This window comes from Emydura macquarii, unplaced genomic scaffold (assembly GCF_026122565.2).
Source record: "Emydura macquarii macquarii isolate MOO-44397 ecotype Brisbane River unplaced genomic scaffold, CSIRO-AGI_Emac_v2 contig_1369, whole genome shotgun sequence".
Taxonomy (NCBI): domain Eukaryota; kingdom Metazoa; phylum Chordata; order Testudines; family Chelidae; genus Emydura; species Emydura macquarii.
In genome coordinates this window covers 147,065-163,825 of record NW_027131506.1, presented here as the reverse complement: position 1 = coordinate 163,825, position 16,761 = coordinate 147,065, and the positions used below count along the sequence as shown (strand labels likewise).

Sequence of the window (16,761 nt, the reverse complement as noted above, 5' to 3'; positions counted from 1 at the left end):
TCTTTCTTGGCTTTTCTCCTTGTTGGAGATATGGCCTGGTCGCTGCAGCCCTTCCTTGGGTCCAGATTCCAGGGAAGACCACAGCGCCTTCCTAAATAGGGAATAGCGTCTCCTTATGAGTCATAGTCCGGCCTTCAGGCAGGGTGGACAGTCAAGCAGTCTATTGCCCTGGCTCTCAGGCAGTTTAATTTTACTCTGTAAGAGTGTTCCGTATTCCATGTACTGCCTCATGCCTTTTTCTCACAGCTATTATCCCCTTCTGGTTGCTCTGAAGCAGACGTGGAAGGGTGAAGAATCACGGGCAATCCCCTTCTGGTTGCTCTGAAGTAGACGGTCGACGGAGTCAAGAGTGCACCAGGAAAGAAATACTAATGGACTTTATTATTTTTATAATATTTTAATCACTTTGTGATTATTTTGTGGTGTGTTTCTTATATTAAGGGGATAAATTGTTTTAGAATTAGTGTAGAAGATAGATTTGTTATTCTTGATGATGTTTTTAATTAATTTAAACATGGACAATGCAGATTTTAAAGCCAATTTATTTTATAAATTGATAAAGAATTTAACTGCATCTTGGGAGGTCAAAGATTGTTGGGTGTGCTCCTTTATGGCAATCCATCATCGGGAAGGAATACCCCTAATACCTATTCCTGTGCCAATTAATGAAGGGGAAAGTTTGGCCTGGACTAATCCCATGGGAATAGTAATAGGGAAAGAACACCGGTTGGGAATGAGGGTTGATCCCAGAGACTTAATTCTCCTGGGAAGGAAACCAGCAGCACCAATATGTGTGCAATAGACACAACCTGTATCGGTAACAGAATTAGACAAACTCTGGTTAAACGTTACCTGTGAAGTAAGGAATGTAGGGAAATATCCAAAATGCAATTACATTATCCATCTACCTATGATGGAAGGGGGAAAAATCAGTAAAACTTTGATACAGAAACGAGGATCCAATGCCACTAAATTGAATAAGAAGAGAGTTTATAATTGTACGCTAGATTCCATCTGAGGAATTATGTGTAACAAGACCCACAAATGGTGGATGAAGCTAGAGAATATGTGTCATGCGGGCTGGTTTGAGAGGGGGGGCCATTAGTATGTTGTGTGACATCTGGATGGCAGAATCATAATAATCCATGTGGGATATGCCATGTCAGGTACTGTTAGGAAGGTTATAATATGCTAAGTAAGAGAATAATGCTTATGTTCATGTGTAACATGTGAAATGGAACTTATAGATGTAATTGAGATATCTGTGTTTCAAACTGTGCGGCCTGGGAAACACCCCAGATAGGATGGCTGCAGAACAATGGCCAGCTCAATGGCCCATTAACGCCTTCCCAGGTGCACGGGGCCCAGAGAGAGAAGCCAGCATCACCAATGAGTCACCAGAACCTGTTTACGTGACTGGACCCCAGGCACACCTGAAGAGTCACCAGGATTGGCCCATGTGACTATGGACTCCATTTTGCTTCTTGTGACTGTCCACAGGCCGCATGGCCGGGGGGGGTATATATGATCAAACCACAGGGTCCATTTTGGTCTATGATCCTGTCCAGCTGCAGACACACACCTACCTCTGGATCTATTCATCTTGCAACTGAACCGAAGGACTTAGACCCATCCAGGTACTGGATGTGAACCAGAGGGAACTATACAAGCCTGCAAATCCACATTTCTTCCAGAAACCTGATGTAAATGGACTTTTAATCATTTGTATATCTGTGATTTACTTTAACACTTTAACATTTCTCTCATGGTTTCTTTCTTTCTTTTTACGATAAACTTTTAGTTTAGATACTAAAGGATTGACTGCCAGCGTGGTATTTTAGGTAAGATCTAAACTCATATTGAACTGGTGCTGTGGCTGACCCCTTGGGGTCAGAGGGAATCTTGTTAGTAAAGAGCATAGGGTTCTAGTAACTGGTCTCTTTACTCGACCTAGTGCTGATTTGGGAGCCTGGAGCTGAGATGCAGTAAAGGGGGCTGTGGGAATTTGTGGACTGGCTTCTTGATATCCAGTGTAGGGAAATCAGAAGTAGTTTGTGGCTGGTTGGGAAGCCGGGTTTCAGTGTCACCCACCAGCGTGGGGAGAATCTGCTCTCCTTTTGCAGCCTGCCCTGACCTTGGCATTATCAGTTGGCTGCCCTGGGCACCTGTCGTATCACAATATGAATTTATATAAAAATGACCATTTTAGAGAAGAGATTTGGATCATTCAAAAGGCTACTACCATCAATCAATATGTAAATAATACCTGGTTTGAATGGGCTAACATCATGCTACATGTGCTATACCAAGCCCATTCCAATCATTGCAGAGGAGTTACTCCAATAGAGGAAGGTGTATGGTGGGCATGTAGAAATTGGGCGGGAAATACTTTACCACCAAGGTGGAAAGGAAGATGTACTTTAGTATATCTCTGGCCTGGACGTGTGCATCCAGTTCCTCTACATGAGGTTGTATATCATCACCGACCTAAGAGAAATTTTAGGCCCACCCTGGATGCTCACCATTATAACCCATTAACTGAACACTCTTCGGCATTCTGGAGAGGATGGAGAATGTTTTTTCCCTGGCAAGGAGTGGGTGATTTGGAGTATGCACTAAGAACTGTTTCAGCAGAATTTGAGATATTTGCCAATGTAACTGGAGATGCTATTTTAAAATTACAGGCTGAAATTGAATCATTGGCACAAATGAGTATTCAAAATAGGTTAGCCCTAGACCAATTCTTAGCTCAACAAGGAGGAGTTTGTGTAATGTTGAATTAAATCTTTTGTTTTTATAAAAATGAATCAGGTCAAATCGAGATGGATGTACACAAAATTTGGAACGTCAGCAGATTTTTCCATGAATTCGCTAACCCTCCAATGCCACCATCTGGCATTGATATTTTATGGTCATCCATCTGGAATGCTCTGACTTCTTGGTTACCAGACTTATCATGGCTTAAAAAATTGTTTGTAGGTATAATAGTGTTTATGATAAGGTTAATGTTAATGTTTTGTTGTATGCAATGTTACTGTTCATTATTCCAGCAAAAAAAGTTTAAAATCCCTAGGAGACAAATGGTGCAAAGGTCAATACGGTATTGGAATATCGGCAAGGGAAATGAAGGAATATATCATGATTGTGTTCCTAGTAGTAGAACTAATAGGAACAAAGTGGGGACTGTGAAGGGAAAAGAAGATGGAGTCTCTGTTTTTTTGAGAATTGATTTTTAGAAATAGCTGTAAAAGCCTTAGATGGAAAATGTCTTTCTAGCAGTTATTTAATCTTAGCATGTTCAGAAGTTATAAAATAGTTATGAAGCCTGGGTGCCAGCAGGGATGGAATGCAGAGAAAGACCTTGTAACTTAGATAAGGAAAGTTGAAAATACTGAACTAGAAAATTCCTAGATAGGCAGTTTTTTTTAGTATGTATGGCCATGAAAACTGTGACGTAAAAAGACTTGTTTGTATACGCTATAAGAGCTTTTAGAATTCTGTGTTAAGGGTTGCCTCTAGTATATAGGGACCACCTTCTTTACGTAAAGAATAAATTTGATTTTGCTAATCTGCTGTCTGGCTTACTTTGGATCATCCAGTAGGCAACGGACATGTTAGTAAGGACCCTTGATTTTCAGTCTTCCACAACACTCAGGACTGGAAGGGATTATCGGGGCCTGGTGGAGGGCAGAGATGGGGATCTTGTGGAGGCAGAGAGGGGCAAAAGAGTCAAAGATGGAGGACAGTGAGGAATGGTGAGAATCAACAACCATACTGATGGAAAATAGGGCTGAGAGCATATGAGACGTCATCAGTGTTGGTGGACGGAAAGTCATGGAAAGGCCGAGTGACAGGGTGTGTGGGGGTTGAGGATGATGGGTGACAACGCTGAACGAGATCAGGTGATGGTCGCAGAGAGCAGTGTTTGGTGATGGAGTGATAAGACATTGGATGTGAGGAACTTCTCATCCTGTGAACTTCCACAGGGCTGAGCTCAGCCAAATAGGGGCAGAGCACCCTTGATTAATAAGGACACATCCTTTCCCCCTTATGTCACACAGGTTTGAAGTCAGTGGCACCAGGCTATCACATTCTGCAGGTGTATTTTCCCATTTTGTCACGAAGCTCTTTGGTTTTAACCCCATAAATGATAGGGTTGAGCATGGGGGGCACAAGGAGATATAGGTTGGCCAAGAGGATGTCAACGTGGGCAGCGATGCCCTGACCGAACCTGCGTGTCAGGGTAGAGAAGACGAGGGGAGTACAAGGCATCAGCATCACACAGACGTGGGCTGTGCAGGTGTTGAGGGCTTTTCAGAGGGCTTTTTTGGAGGAGATCCTGAGGACGGCCCTGATGATCATCCCATGTGACAGGCCAACGAGTGTCACGTCGATCCCGATGTTCACTAATAATATCACCAGGCTGTACATCTGGTTGACTGTGGTCTCCCCGCATGACATCTTCACCACAGTGAGGTACTCACAGTACGTGTGGGGGATAACGCGATTGGTGCAGAATGGCAGCCTCTGCAGTAGTAGGGTCATGGGCAAAACCAAGAGAACAGCTCGTATCAAACCCACTAGCCCTAGCTTAGTGATTTGTGCATTGGTGAGGATGGTGGCGTATCTCAGAGGGTCACATATGGCAACGTAGCGATCGAAGGCCATTATGACGAGGACGGCTGACTGCGTATTACTAATCACGTAAATGAAGAAAATCTGGGTGAGGCAGCCATCCATGGTGATGCCTTTGGAACGGAACCAAAATATACTCAGTGCCTTCGGTGCAATGCAGGTAGACTGGCCAATGTCTGTGAGCGCCAGCATGCAGACCAGTAGGAACATGAGTGGCCCCAGATGATCACATTCTGCAGGTGTATTTTTCAATTTTGTCACGAAGCTCTTTGGTTTTGACCCCATAAATGATAGGATTGAGCATGGGGGGCACAAAAAGATAAAGGTTGGCCAAGAGGATGTGAACGTGGGCAGAGATGCCCTGACCGAACCTGTGTGTCAGGTTGGAGAAGAGGTAGGGAGTATAAGACATCAGCATCACACAGATGTGGGCTGTGCAGGTATTGAGGGCTTTCCGGTGGGCTTTCTTTGAGGAGATTCTGAGGACAGCCCTGATGATCAGCCCGTAGGTTAGGCCAATGAGAGTCAGGTCTAACCCGGTGGTCATTACTATTATCACCAGTCCGTACATCCGATTTATTCTGGTATCCCCACATGAGATCTTCACTACAGCCATGTGCTCGCAGTACGTGTGGAGGATAACACAGTTGGCGCAGAATGGCAGCCTCTGCAGTAGCAGGGGCAAGGGCAGAACCAAAAGAACAGCTCGCATGAAACCCACTAGCCCTAGCTTAGCGATTCGTGAATTGGTGAGGATGGTGGTGTATCTTAGAGGGTTACATATGGCAACGTAACGATCAAAGCCCATTGTCACGAGGATGGCTGACTGCATAGCAACAAACACGTAAAGGAAAAGCATCTGGGTGAGGCAGCCATCCACAGTGATATCTTTGAAACCAAACCAAAATATGCACAGTGCCTTTGGCTCAACACAGGTAGACATGCCGATGTCTGTGAGCGCTAGCATGCAGAGTAGCAGGTACATGGGCTTGTGCAGGCTCTCCTCTTTTATGACAACAAACAGAACTGTGAAATTTCCCACCAGGCTGACGACGTAGAACAGAGAGAAAGGGATGGAAATCCAGATGTGGGCAGCTTCCAGCCCCGGGATGCCGTTAAGGATGAACATTGGCAGGCTGGAGGAGGTCAGGTTGAAAGCTGACATGAGTTAGTGGGGTCGCCGATCAGGCTCATAAATGCTCAGATGCCTGTGAAGGGAAGTCCAGTGAGGGGGTTACACACGTGATAACAAATAACACAGTAAATATTTTATATTACCAATGGTATAGAAAGGGGGTGAGCAGTGAGGTGACTACATAATTCCCCTTTAGACAGCATGGGTAAGCTAAAAATTGGAGTATTCTGTCTAGTTTTGAGTCCCCCACTATAGGAAGAATGGAGAAATTGGATAGAGTCCAGTGGAGGACAACAAAAATTATTAGGGGGTTAGGGCACATGATTTATGAAGAGCAGCTGAGGGAACTAAGCTTGTTTAGTCTGAAGAAGAGAAGAACGAGGGGGTAGTTGATAGCAGTCCTCAACTACCTGAAGCAGGGTTCATGGAGGATGGAGCTAAGTTGTTCTCAATGGTAGCAGATGATACAATTAGGAGCAATGGTCTCACGTTGCACTGGGGGACGTTTTGGTTGGATATGAGGAAAATATTTTTCACTAGGAGGGTGGTGAAGCAGTGGAATGGGTTACCTAGGGAGGTGATGGAATCTCTATCCTTTGAGGTTTTAAAGGCCCAGCATGAAAAAGCCCTGGCTGGGATGATTTACTTGGGTTTGCTCTCATTTTGAGTACGGCGTTGTATTAGATGACCTTCTGAGGTCCCTTCCAAACCCAATATTCTGCTCTTTCCACATGTCAGGAAATTAGTTAGGCCACAGTCCAGTCCAGAAATGTTCTCAGAGGGAGCTCAGCAAGCCCGGTGAATGAGTAGCTTGATGGAAGATGATGCTCGATGCCAATAAGTGAAACATATACACCTACTTGAGGGAATAACTTGAACTCCTCAAACACCTAACAAGGTTGCAAATTAACTGTATTGACAAAAACTAAGGCTTCGGCTACACTGACTGAGGCAAAGTCGCCGCTGGCAGATGGATTTCTCTGGATCGACTGAGCGGTCAGTGAAGACCGCTCAGTCAATCCAGAAATCAACGTACTAAGATCACCTTCGCAAATGGCATGGCGCTGCATAGATGGGAACACTGTTCTCGTCGGCGCAGTGCAGTGAAGATGCCATGCAGAAGAGGAGCAGAGAAATCAATGGGAGTGACGTAAGTTTTTTGAGTAGCTTGCGTAACTGCCTTCGACTGCTGCCGAATCCCAGAGGTAAGTGTAGACGAGGTCTAAGCAAAACATTGGGACACAGGAGGAGTGGGATGGGGAATAATACTGAAAATACAATGCAATGTGGTCAATTAGTCAATTCTTCACCCTCCTCTGGACTTCTCTGTGCAGTACTGAGCACCCTTTTGAACAGGATATTGCAGAACTAGAGTGGTTCAGGGAAGGACAACAAGAAAAATCAAGGGCCTAGGGAAACTCTCCTAGGGAAAGAGTTTGAAAAAACTAGGATTGTTACCTTAGAAAGAAGAGAAATAAGAGGGGACTTAAGAAGAGTCTATAAAATACTGACTGGTAGAGAGTATATGAAGAATCTGTTCTCCCTGTCTCATAACACAAGGTCAAGAGGACATTCAATTAAATTGAAACATGGCAAAGCCAAAACTCATTACAAATTGAATGCTTTCTTCACTCAGTGCATTATTAGACAGAGAAACTCATTGCCACAAGATGAAGTTGAGGCCAGGAGCTAAGGAAGAATCAGGAAGGTTTTTGGACATTTACATGGATAATAAGAATCTTCCTTTATAATAGATACAGCTAAATAAATATTTTGGAAAGCCTGTATGCCTGTGTGTTTCACGGCACAAGTCAATCACTAGCTATTAGGCGTTAAGGTGACACCCTCAGGATGGTCAGGTTATCCCCCCAACGCATTCTTCGGCAGCCCCTGGGAAGTGGCTGTCAGAGAGAGAACATTTGACTAGATGAACCATAGATTTGATTTACAATGCAATTCCTTTTTTGGAAATGAGCCACGTTCTCCCCATAGAAATACACATTATCATGCCAGGCTGGGACTTTTTGCTCTGTTTCTTCCATTGTTTCTTTTGGTGAGACACTTTTTTGAATGCATCCAGCTTTTTCTGAGACATAACAAGTACAGTGATTTCGTTATACTGCCTTGTTAACTGACAAGGGAAAGCAGAGACACCCGTCGGTAACTCAGCTGCTTACCCTTCTTATGATCAAATAGTGATAATGTTTGCATTTGTTGAAAAAAATTGGAGGATCATAAACAATGAGTTCCTTGGCTAGTAGTTCAATGGCCCAGCCCTTAGGCAGGGCAAGGCTGGAAGTGGGTCCACTATCCGTAGCGGTAGGGAAGAGTACCCTTTCCCCGGGTGGTGAGGGAAGGGGGGAGGTGGACACAGGCCCACCCGTCTCCACTGCATCCCAGCCAGGGCCCCAGCAGTGGCAAATATCTTTGCCACTGAGTCGGCGGGGCTCCCGCTGCAACACGCTGACGGTGTCTTGCCCCTGACTCATCCACGGCTATGGCTGTTCCTGGGCCACTTCCTCCCTGTATCCCCAGGTACCTGTGTCCTCCAGGTCCTCGGGGTCTCTGGGATACACGGCCTGTGGCAAGCTCACCAGTCCCTCCTCATCCACTGGTAGCAAGGCAGGGAGCTCCTCAGCAGAGGGCAGCTCCTCTAGGTCACAGGGTTCCTGGGGTTCCTCTGCCGAGAACAACTCCTCTAGGTCACTGGGCTCCAGGCTTTCAGCGTCAGGAAGCTCCTCCAAGTCAGGACCGGCCTCAGAGGGTATCTCCCAGCCCTCAGGCTCAGGGGGCTTGATCCAGTCGCTGGGGCCTAGAGGCCCAGTCCAGTCCTTGGGGCCTGGTGGTCCAGTCCAGTCTCTGGGGCCTGGAGGCCCTATCCAGTTTTTAAGGCTCGGTCGCTTGGGCTGTTCCCAGGGCCTCTGTTCTGGGGCCGCTCGCTTGGGGCAGCGGCTCGGCTGGATTCAGGCCTTTGCTGAAGCCGGCGGGACAGCACGTCTGCCTCCAGCGGCAGCCTGTTTCCCACTGACCTGTGGGGCCTGGTTTTGTACTCACAGCGCTGGCGGAGGCTCTGCCCCTCTGTGGTGGGATTGGCCATTCGGCGGGCCCTATCGCTAGCCAGCTCCCTGCCCTGCCGGCCCTTCCACTATCTGCTCTGGTCGTTATGGCCCTTCCTCGGGCCCAGGCTCGGAGGAATCCACTACACCTTCCTACATCATGACAGTGCTGAATTTATCTCCACAGGGAAAAAGTCCAATGTGACTTTGAAGCTTTAAAAACAACACTTTAGGTGTGTTTTTCACAGGTGTGAGGCTTCCCGTGAGCCACTGCATGGATGAGAGTTTCAGATGAGAAAAATGCTCACGGGACCCTATAAATTCTCCACCCTGAGGAATGTATGTACAACTGTCCCATTAACGGCTAACAGAGCTGGCTAACAAATGATCTCAGGGAGTCCCGGATTTAGCATCTGTGTCCCAGTGGCTCACTGTGTCAGCCAGAGGCCAGGGTGTTGCCTGCACCTGGCAGCTGTATTTACCTAACACTGACATGACCCAGAATTCCTAGCTGTCATGATACACTGTGCACACTTCTCAGCTTGCTCGTTGTTGCTGTGCAGCAGACCCCGTGTGTGTGGAGCAACAAGAGCAGCAGCACAGCACAGGTGCCTATCTGTGTGCACCCCCCTCCCCACTCTCACAAACCCCAGCCCTGCTACACATCTTCTACTTGGGGTGTGACATTCCTCACTGGAGAGAAATTGTCACTTTTGCCCTCCTAACAAAGACAGCAGGTGGAACGGGGGCACCTAACCTCTGCCGGGGAAGAGTTTGGGGAGCTTGGAGTGGCTTGGAGGTTGTGGGGGCCAGGGGTAACTTTGAAGCATGGAGAAGAGGCTGGCACCCAGCATAGTGTTGGAATCGGGGCAGCCTGGGATGGGGAAGGAGAATATAGACAGGTTTCCAGATCCAATGTGAGAGAGAACCAGCTGAGGAGCAAATATCAATGGTTCTTTCCACTGGGGAAGCTGTGGAAACTGAAACTGAAGATGTATAATTAACATTCAACAACCATTAAAAAAAATGGAAAAAACAATGAGTAAGGGCTGTGACACCCAGGTTGCAATTATCTGGCTCGCCAGGGGAAAGAGGCCCTGAGACCTGCCCAGACATACTCGGTGCCAAGAACAATTCCAGCATTGTCCTGAGACCAACAATGAGAAAGAAAAATTGAATTTCAACAGTGCTGCCTTCCTGTCCGTGTCCACCCCCCTCCTCACCCCTCCAGCCTCCAGCCCTGCCACACAATGATCCACTCACCCAGGACCAACACCAGGTGCTGGACATACCACACAGTGACAGCTCATACAAATATCTACACAGCCTGGATGGGGCAGACCTGGGGGACAGGATAGAGGACGTGGAGACTAAAAGGAGCCAATGGGAGTAACTCCTCCTCAAAACAACACAAAGCTTTAGCGTATTCTCGCCAGTTAGAAAACCAGACACAACTTCCTGGTGTTGCTGTTACATGCTTGCAATTGCTGAAGTTGCCACAAAGTTGTTGTGGGATTGGTTACAGGAGAAGGGATGGGCTGTATAGAGGAAAGTGTCAGAGACAATCTACTACAGTGTGTCCACATTACAGACACCCTTCTGGACCCAGAGATTGCAGGAGGCCTTGTTACAACTCTTTGCTGTGTGAATTAGGCAGGATGTCCATTCCCTATTTCACCCAGTTTAAGGATTCCATGACACTGTGATCTAGATACTGCATGTCGCAACCCACACACACACATTGTGTGTATTTGGATCTACCCCAGCCAGATTTCTGACACTGCCTGACTTCCTCTAAGTCAAAAACATGGTTTTATTTTTACTGCATTTTGTTGCTCCTCATCCTCTATAGAACAGGAGATGCAGAACAGAGATAAAAGCCTCCCCACAACCCCAAAGACATTGTCACCCTAATTATTTTGAACCTCTGAACTGTGAGTTTAAGATTTCAGCTACTCTTCTGTCTGTTTTTCCCTGCTCCAGATGAGCTCATGCATCCTCAGAGGCCGCAGGATGACTCCAGTTGAAGTCACAGGAGATTCATGGCTGGTGAAAATTAGGCTTTTTAGTTATGTCCTTAAATGTGGATTTAGCATGAAATTCTGGCCTTGATGGGAGTTTTGCCATTGATCTCAAAGGGACCAAGATATAAACCTTAGTGTGGAATTGTAGGCTCCCTGCTGTGAAGATCCTGGCTTCCAGTCCTGCAGCAGCGAGAGCTATTCTGTTAGGGTGCTGAAAGAGTCTGAAGGAAGATCCCCAGTTTATGTGGCTTCCTGTGACCAAGCATGAAAGATGGGGATTTCAAAACATGGGGGCCCTGATTTTGCTCTCAGTGACGCTAGTGTCAATCTGCAGTGAAGGCAGAATGTGAGAGCAGAATGAGGCCAGTCTGTAAAGCCCTGTGTGACCCATTCATGCTGTGAAATCTCAGGTATCACAGATAACCACTGCAGAGGTTCTGGCTACACTTCTTAACATGGCAGAAAATGGCTTAATTGGAAAACTTGAGCGAAACAGAGAAAAAACCTCTGAGACCGAAAAAAGGAAGATATTTGACAGGTGGAAGGACACTTTAAGACACAAGGAAATTATCTTAAATACAAATATTTGTGTAAACTATTTACAATAAACCTTTAGGGCCATTTTTATGAGGTAAATCCCTTGATATTTCTGACAATACAAACAATTCAAGTCTCTGTGAATGAGAATTCCTTCCCAGATTATTCTTGACTCGAACCCTTCCTGAGCCCTTAGAACTAACATTTATTGCAGAAACAGGCAACTCACCGAAATCCCACTTAGCAAAGAGAAGAAATCTCCTTTTTGTGACCTGAGAATCCATGTATGAATCTCACGTCTGACACTTGCAGTGCTGGACAGGGAGCTTTATGATTCCCCCGTAGAGTCCCTGGAGGATCTCAGGTTGACCACGACTCGGGGACAATTCCCTGTCGTCCATGCGCAGTGGGAAGTGCAGTAAATAGACCCTGGAGAATTTCAGCCAAAGAGCCTCCCCTGGGAGAGAAGAAATGATTCACCAATAACAGAGGCTCAGATTGTCATGGCAACTAAGACTTGCAGACTTGTTAGAGTTGTCCTGCACTGCCAAAACCCAGAGAGAAAAGAAGAGCCAAGGGTTGGACGTGCTCATTTATCTATCAGCATTTCTGTGCTGCTGCTCATTGTCATAGAATCAGAGCATCTGCTGCTACTCCCAGCTGATGAACCTTGTGCTGAATCCCTGAGACCGCGTCATACACGTGGACAGGCTTTTGTGCATCCTGGTTTCAAATGTAGGATTTCCACACACAGTAACAGTCCCTCCCATCCGATAGCCTCTCTGACAGAGGGCAGCACAGATTGGCCCAGCTTAGTCATAAACCCCTCATTGTACAATATCCTGCCATGGGGAAGCACAGATTCCTGAGCCCCCTTCAGGGAACACGCATTTGAGAGTGGTCTTTGTCCCTGTAATGCATGTCACACCTGTCAGGAGCCCCAGGGTCTCATCTTGAGAGCACCCAGAATGTCCTGGTTCAGTTTGCAGGTTTTCTGGGCTCTGAGTGGGACCCTTCAGCTGAAACCTTCTTAACACACAGGGCTAACTCTCCTGGCCTGCTGAGCTGTGCCTGCAGAAAGTGCAATGGACGGGAGGTGGATTTTAACCATCTGTGTGGTGCTTAGATCTTGGGGCAAACTGGGGAATAGCCTGAAAGTTGCTCACTCTTATGCCCAGCTTCTCATGGCCCCTAAAGATATTCTGACTGCTGGGAATAGCCAGATCACAGAGGCTCCCCTTTCTCCACAGAACCTGCGCCAAAGGAATCTCTGTGTTCTCAGTTAAGCTGGGGTTGGGCCCTGAATCTGGCCCACGGACTCCGTCCTGCATAAAGCCAGATGCTCACCTTATTCTGGGAGCTCGACAAAGAGATCATGGGGAGAATGTCGCTCTGGAGCCAGTACTGCCTGCCCAGGAGACTCCCCAGTTATGCCCACGTCTCAGCTCCCTTCTGCACTGGGATGTTTTATTTATTCCTGTTACTTGTTTGCAAGAGGCTCAGCTGGCGGCACGCTGGCTCTGCTTTCCACAGATTCAGAGTGGGCTGCATTAGAAGTAGTAGTGCCAACATTACTCAGCAGACCTGGCAGCCAGCGTTTGCAAACTCATGATGGGCTGAGGTGCCGCCCTGCTCTGAGCAGATTGGCTGAATCATAGAATCCCAGAAGATTAGAGCTGGAAGGGACCTCAGGAGGTGTCTAGTCCAGTCCCCTGGTGAAGGCAGGACCAGCCGCGACTAAATCATCCCAGCCAGGACTTTGACAAGCTGGGCCTTAAAAACCTATAAGGATGGAGATTCCACTACATCCCTAGGTAACCCATTCCAGTGCTTCACCACCCTCCTCGGGAAAAACTTTTTCCTAATAGACAACCTAGACCTCCCCAACTGAAATTGGAGACCATTGCTCTTTGTAAAGTCATCTGCCACCACTGAGAACAGCTTAGTTCCATCCTCCCCCCTGCAGGTAGTTGAAGGCCACTATCAAATCCGCCCTGACCCTTCTCTTCTGCAGACTAAATAAGCCCAGTTCCCTCAGCCTCTCCTCATAACTCATGTGCTTCAGCCCCCTAATCATTTTTGCTGTCCTCTGCTGGACTCTCTCCAACTTGTCAACGTCCTTTTTGTAGTGGGGGGCCCAAAACTGGACACAATACTCCAAATGCGGCCTCACCAATGCCCACCAATAGAAGGGAATAATCACTTCTCACGACCTGCTGGCAATGCTCCTACTAATGCAGCCCAATATGCTATTAGCCTTCTCGGCAATCAGGGCACACTGCTGACTCATATCCAGCTTCTTATTCACTGTAACCCCCAGGTCCTTTTCTCCAGAACTGCTGCCTAGCCCGTCAGTCCCCAGTCTGAACCTGTGCATGGGATTCTTCCGTCGTTACTGCAGGTCTCTGTACTTGTCCTTGTTGAACCTCATCAGATTTTTTTTGGCTCAATCCTCCAATTTGTCTAGGTCACTCTGTATCCTATCCCTACCTTCCAGGGTATCTATCACTCCCCCTAGCTTAGTGTCATCTGAAAACTGGCTGAGGGTGCAATCTACCCCATCCTCCAAATCATTAATGAAGTTTTTGAACAAAACCAGCCCCAGGACCGACCCCCGGAGCACTCCGCTTGTTACTGGCTGCCAGTTAGATATGGAGCCATTGATCACAACCCATAGATCCCAATGATCTAGCCAGTTCTCTATCCATTTTATAGTCCATTCATCCAACCTGTACTTCTTTAACTTGCTGATAAAAATACTGTGAGAGACCATATCAAAAGCTTTGCTAAAGTCAAGGTATATCACGTCCACTGATTTCCCCACATCCACAGAGCCAGTCACCTCTTCATAGAAGGCAATCATGTTGGTCAGGCATGACTTGCCCTTGGTGAATCCATGTTGACTATTCCTGATCATCTTCCTCCCTTACAAGGTCCCCTAAGGTGGGCTGTAACTTCATTCAGTGCCTTTCTCTTTGAAGTTATAGTTGCTAAACCTGAAATCTCTGCACTTTGTGCCTTCCTAAACTCACTGCCATGTTCTCTGGCTCTTCTCAAAATCTGCCTACTTTGCTCAAAGTAGTGTAGTGCTAGTATCACGTCTCTTTGTATGGGGTGGGAGAATATAATGCTCTGAGCTCTACCAATAAGTGTTTGTGGGTTGTCTCACATTTTTAGAAAGGTACAGAAGGCATGCTTTAGAAATAGAATGGGTTCATCTTTGACTCCACCTTAAAGGACAGCCCTAAACCTTATGTAAATTCATCTTTCTTGGCTGTCTCTCTCTCTCTTCTACCTTCTATGAAAGATCATTTTTTCTTTCAGGCAGTTTAATTTTACTCTGTAAGAGTGTTCCGAATTCCATGCACTGCCTCATGCCTATTTTTCAGAGCTATAGCAGGCTGAACAAGTTGAAACCCTTCTCAAAGATTCGTTTTTGGCCCGGATTATCTGACACATTTGCCTAATAATGGTACACTTCGCTTCTGACCATTCCCAAGGAGTAGAGGTGCCTTGGATAGGCCATGGTCTTAGAAATGTAGGTGGCTGGGCTCTCTCTTTACGGGGTTAGGGAAATCCTACACTTCAACACAGTTATAATGGAGTTCCTGTCCATGCTGTCACTAGAATCTATCCCCGTTTTTCCCGACTCTGACACACACTAACTGCACTTTTTTTGTCATGCAGATTGGGTATGGAATTTGTGCACTTTTTGTCAAGTTTAAGATCTTTGTCTGCCAGGCTGGATTAACCTATTGTGTGCCTGGATTAACCTATTTGTGGGCCCCCATGTGGAATGATTGTAAAAGGCAGGAGATGACACAGAAGTTGTCTTTGACACAGCACACAGCGGTACAAGATTTATTTATTCCCAAGGCACGGAATCCTTAAACAGGGCAAAATAGGGAATGGACATCCTGCCTAATTCACACACCAAAGAGGTGTAACGAGGCCTTCAACAATCTCCGGGGTAAGAGGGGCGTCTGTAATGTGGACACATTGGATTGTCTCTGACACCTTCCTCCATCCAGCCCATCTCTCCTCCTGTGACCAATCCCACAACATCCTCATGGCAACTTCAACAATTGCCAACATGGAAAGCAAGATCAGGATGTTGTGTCTGGATTTCCAACTGGCGAGAATATGCTAAACCTTTGTGTCGTTTTGAGGAAGTTACTCGTGCTGGCTCCTTTTAGTCTCCACCTTCTCTCTCCCCTCCCTTCGGGTCTGCCCCATCTCCTTCCCTGCACACACTGAGCTGCAGCTGGGGTTCCCTTCACCCCCGGACAGGCTGTGCAGGCTCCTCCTCCTCCATTCCTCATTTTCCCCAGTGCAGCTAGACACAGAGGTTAACCCAGGATGTGTAGATATTTGTACGAGCTGTCACTGTGTGGAGTGTCCAGCACATGGTGTTTGTCCTGGGAGAGTGGGATCACTGTGTGTGAGCGCTGGAGGTTGTGAGGGTGGGGAGAGGGTTTTACATGGTTAGGTGGGCAGTGCTGCTGAAATTCAATTTTTCTTTCTCATTGTTGGTCCCAGGTCAGTGCTGGAAGCATTCCTGGCCCCGAGTGTGTCTTGTCAGTTCTTAGGGCCTCTTTCCTATGCATCTTTGCACAGAAGCCTGGGGAGGGCTGGGTGTGCGCCTGATTTCCCCTTTGGTGAGCCTGAGGGGACGATGCCTCGCCTGCCTGGTGGGCGAGGTGGAAAGTGGCACCATCACACTATGTGCGTTGGTAGTGGGTGGGGGTCGACACAATTTAGAGATCTGGCTGGCCCCAGAACAACTGGATTCACAGCCTCTCCCAGGCAGACCGCCCCCCCTTACACTCAATGCCCTCTCCTGGAAAGAAGCGGCCCCTCCCTGCAGCGCCCAGCTGTCACTCCTGCCTCTCCCCACAGGGCACAGCTCCCAGCTCGCCCGGCCTCTGAGGTCACTGGACTGGCTCAGCTCCAGCCAGATGCTGCTCAGGGAGGTTCTGGGAGCACCATGTGACCGAGCGCAGAGTGGCTCTGAGTCGACAGGAAAGCCATGCACGGGAGTGGGGTGGCCCTACCTTGGCCGCTGGAGTTTGGGTGATTCCAGCCGTGATTTCAAAGACCCCCCTGATTTCAGACCACTGCTTATTAGCCAACCTGTGGACATGGCTAAATCCCCCCACTCACCGAGTCCCTGCGGAAGACCCAAAAAACACCGGGGCAGGTGCTTGGCCCCACAGGCCAGCAGTGACTCTGCAGCAGGCTCAGCCTGCAAGCCTCAGGCAGATGCAGAATTTGTTCCCCCATTTGTGGCCCTGTTCATGTGGCTGGGTCTGCCCCCCAAATATAGAAGTCAAATTATGTCTGGAATATGGGGTCGTTGTTCCTACCCAAAGGG

At 47.4% G+C, this 16,761-nt stretch overlaps 1 protein-coding gene and 1 pseudogene across 1 annotated transcript; both read right to left on the bottom strand.

Annotated features, from left to right (window-relative positions):
• Positions 1–4,086: 4,086 nt before the first annotated feature.
• On the bottom strand, positions 4,087–4,845 carry LOC137155675 (olfactory receptor 52P1-like; annotated as a pseudogene).
• Positions 4,846–4,861: 16 nt separating this feature from the next.
• LOC137155674 (olfactory receptor 52P1-like) lies at positions 4,862–11,707 on the bottom strand. Its single transcript, XM_067552026.1, has 2 exons — positions 11,617–11,707; positions 4,862–5,843 (listed from the first exon to the last, which is right to left on the bottom strand). Exon 2 carries the CDS (start codon positions 5,798–5,800, stop codon positions 4,862–4,864), a length of 939 nt encoding a protein of 312 aa, XP_067408127.1. The 5' UTR covers positions 5,801–5,843; positions 11,617–11,707.
• Positions 11,708–16,761: the final 5,054 nt, after the last annotated feature.